General features: G+C 43.7%; 1 protein-coding gene across 1 annotated transcript; it reads right to left on the bottom strand.

Annotated features, from left to right (window-relative positions):
• Positions 1–1,155: 1,155 nt before the first annotated feature.
• Positions 1,156–3,512, bottom strand: LOC307254249 (C2 calcium-dependent domain-containing protein 4C; the record flags this gene model as incomplete). Its single annotated transcript, XM_080032548.1, has 2 exons — positions 3,414–3,512; positions 1,156–2,464 (listed from the first exon to the last, which is right to left on the bottom strand). The coding sequence occupies exon 2, from the start codon at positions 2,413–2,415 to the stop codon at positions 1,156–1,158; it is 1,260 nt and encodes a 419-aa protein (XP_079888674.1). The 5' UTR covers positions 2,416–2,464; positions 3,414–3,512.
• Positions 3,513–3,801: the final 289 nt, after the last annotated feature.

Below are 3,801 nucleotides of genomic sequence, written 5' to 3'. Positions count from 1 at the left end.
CACCAACAAACATAGCAATGCTCTAACAGGGCAGCCACTAGCAGGTAAATGCTGAAATAAACTATTTAAAAAAATTTAAAAAGCAGTTTTGTGAAGAAATACACTTGTTCAATGTGTTATACCTCAAAGATTCAAACAATGCATTTTGGTAAAAAAACAAAACAAAAAAAATACTGGATTTAAACATTAAACTTTTGTTTGTTTACATGGAAACTCCACTGAGCAAATTTAATTTCAATGTCACTTTACCTTTACTAAACTACAGACAATTGTGCAGCACATCCACGTTACTGGGGTTTTAGTTTCTATGAATAACAACTTAATTACACTAACATGATCCGATTATGTAACCAAAGGACAGTGTTTTCTTGCATTGCTCACCCCATCATTATTCTATTATATTTTTGATGTGTATGTTAATGTGGCTATTGTGGCTGGTCTGTTTGTCCCCCGCCCTCCCCTGTAGGAAGTGGTCCATGGCAAGTGGGATCAAAGGGTCATTTGCACATGGATGTAGTGCTGCTTCAAAGCTCGCACTTATTGACAAAAGCATCTTTGTGCTGCTTTGTGCTGCTTTCACACACACAGGGAAGCAGATGTCCAATCACATCCTTTGCTGCTGTGGATTTGTATCACGTTACAATAATAAAAATGTAAAAAACATACACATGATGAACACAATGCAGGCAAGGACATAGAGACCGGTTGATACACAGCTGTTGTCCAACCTTTGGACCAGACCTGACTGTTGAAGTTGGCTCGGCCATACATCCAGAAAAAAAAAACTTTCATCTGTCAAATTAATCTGTTGCATTCAAGCCTGGCTTGGTTTAATGAGCATTCATTTGGGAGATGGCTCCAGTCAAGCCTTAACCACCATAAATCCTTTATCAGTTCACCTGAATCAAGAAATTCATTTTCTGAGCTTAATGTTTTTTTTTAAAGATCTCAGAAGAAAGCCTTTCTTTCCTTAATGGAAACCCATCCTTTCTCCTCCTCCTCCTCCTCCTCCTCTTCCCTTCATCCTTATGTTCTGTAATCATCTATTGGAATAGAAAGAGGCATTTGTACGGAAACAAGTGCAAACATCTAATTTAAGTTATGATAAGAATCCTTGTTCTTTTTGCCTCATTTGACCACCAGCTCCTTTGGCTTTTAAAGCCCTGGGATCAGCTTTGTTAGAGGAATCTCTCGCTGCCCCAGCAGTGTGTCCCTTTTGAGGCTGGTGCCTTTGTTCACCACCTTGATCTTCATCGACAGCTTCTTGGCCTGCACTGAACTTATCGCATCAAAGAAGAAGTCCTCGTTGAAGACCGGGTTGCGGCTGTTCTTGATGATGTTGCTCCTTTGCTTCTGCACCTTGCCCGGGTTCAGGTAGACCGATACGCAGCAGTTGATGCTCTTGATATCAAAGTGCTTGTCGTAAAGACTCTCGGCTGCCAGGACTCGAATGAGCAGACGGGAGGTGCCAGAGTCATAGTTAGCGCTGATCCTCACCGTTCCGCCATTGTGCAGGTTGATGGTGTGCTCCCGATGGAGCCCGTGGTCCGACGCTCCGGCACCGCAGTAGAAGGAGGGCACGTGGAGCCGCCGCTGGACATTGGGGCTGGGCTCAGCCGAGCTGCACTCGTCGGTGGAGAGGGAGCTGTGACGAGCGAACGTCCGCTTGGCCTTCACCACTTTGGCCTGCGTCTCGTGGGTGAAGATCTTGAGCAGGGAGGCAGAGCGGGTGAGTAGGGGAGAGCTGAAGGGAGAGGACTCGGCAGAGGAGCAAGTGTCACTTTCCCCACCACTGAAGTATCGATAGGGATTCATGTGAGAAGTGTTGCAGTCAGCTGGATTCAGGTGGTTTCCCGTGTCGCTGCCTTTTCCCTGGGTCTTCCTCTGAGTGTTTGGTGAGGTCATGGGACTGGTATGCTCGCAATGGAACAGCGACTCTTTGCGGCGAGTGTGGGGGCTTTCCTTCAACGTTGCAAACCCATAGGGCGTGTGAGTCTTGGGAACGTAAGGCAGGGACATTGCTGTCTGTGACTGGGGGTCTGCATTGGTGTCTCCGGCCACGATGTCATCAGCACTCTCGATCTGTATGATGTGACGGTTCGCTGCTCTCAGCAAGTTCTTGGTGTCTCCTGCGATCTTTGCGACCAGGCGAGGACTTCTCGGGCTGCTGATCTTCTTCCCACAGCCGATTGTTTGCTCTGAAATCAAGGGTTGCAATCCTCCTTCTTTGGGCTTTACATTAGGAATCTCCAGGTCCGGAGGGGTGCTGACCAGCTTCGGAGGAATGAAAAAGTCTGGGATCTTGTCGGGGGTGAGGACGTTGCTGTACGACGGGCCGCCTTTCTTGTCTCCGTTCTCCCCCTGTCGCAGCACGCCAGCCTCCACTGACCCGCGGATCTTATCCAGAACCCACATGATCCCACCAGACTGTGTGGGCGTGTGGAGATGATGCAGTCAGGTGTGTCTGCAATTAATAACACACAGGGGGAGATGTAAAATGATTAGAGGATGGTTCCTCCACAGGGAACAGAGATAAAAATAACACCTTGGTGTTAGAGCTCTGATTAGCAGTTTAAGTGTTTAAAGGATTATGACTAAAAAAGAAAAAATATTGCAGTTACAGCATATTGAATCCTAGCTTAACTTTGGGGTTGACTGACGCTATAGAAGAAGATCTCTCACAAAGATACTAATGCTTTCTTTGAAAAACTGCAGGTCATTTCAAATGTTTATGATTATAAAAAGGGGAAGTAATAGCCAGCATGTCTCAATAGGCAGTAAAGTGAAGTCCCTGAACAGACAATAATAATATAAAAGTAACCAGGATTCAACTATATTACAATATTTATAACAAATAAAAGTCATACTTGTTTTTAAACAGCAGAGAGGCTTCACTGATTGGTAGTGTAAATGTACAGTCATATACAAACACGTTAACAACAGGAAAGATACTGAATATCAATCTTGATATTTTGAAATAAAATTTTAAGTTGCATGTCTTATTTTACAAATTATGTCACTACATGTGACATGAAATGTGTGCCCTCTCTCCTCTTCTGCGATGAGTACAACCCGTATTTGTGCATTTAAAAATACTGATTTAATTATTTCCTTCATGGTTTTAGCAAGACACATGAGGTCGAGATGTAAAAAAATAAATAAAAATGTATACGGATTCAGCGGATATGAATGTTCATATCAAGATCAATATATCCTAACAAAAGATTGTCAACAAAAAAGAGTTGAAGAAAAATATTCTATGAAAGTTGCAAACGAATATGCAGTTCAACAGGTGCTAGAAGGCTTTCATTTGCGCACGGTCTATTCCCCCCACAACATCCAACATCTAATGTCTTAATGTTGTGAAGCTCAAGGGGAAAACATCAGCAGAGATGTATCAATAATATACTTACAGTACTGTAGGAAAGGACTCGCTGCTCTTTGTCCACTTGCTCTGTCGGTTTTCTCCTCGGGTAAACCTGCGCGCTTTGCGGCGCTGCGCTCCGGAGCTCCTGCCATGCGCTTTATAGACGGCACACTGCTGCAGCTGACCAATAAGATAAAACTGTGCGTTTCCCAGTAGAACACACTTGAAACCACACTGGTTATACATCACAACCCACCGGTAATATCATTATGGGTGTGATGTCTAACCAGGAAAAAAAACTGTAGGCTAAGTGTACTTTTTCTAATAAGCAGACTTTCAACCGAGGACACAACATCAAAAAAGTCGGAGACGTGACACTAAGCTGTTTTTTTTTTTTTTTTTTTTTTTTTTTTTACACCAGCAGAAAGCACAGG

Source organism: Ammodytes marinus (assembly GCF_949987685.1).
Source record: "Ammodytes marinus genome assembly, chromosome: 8".
Classification (NCBI taxonomy): Eukaryota; Metazoa; Chordata; class Actinopteri; order Uranoscopiformes; family Ammodytidae; genus Ammodytes; species Ammodytes marinus.
This window is presented reverse-complemented; position numbering and strand designations above follow the sequence as displayed.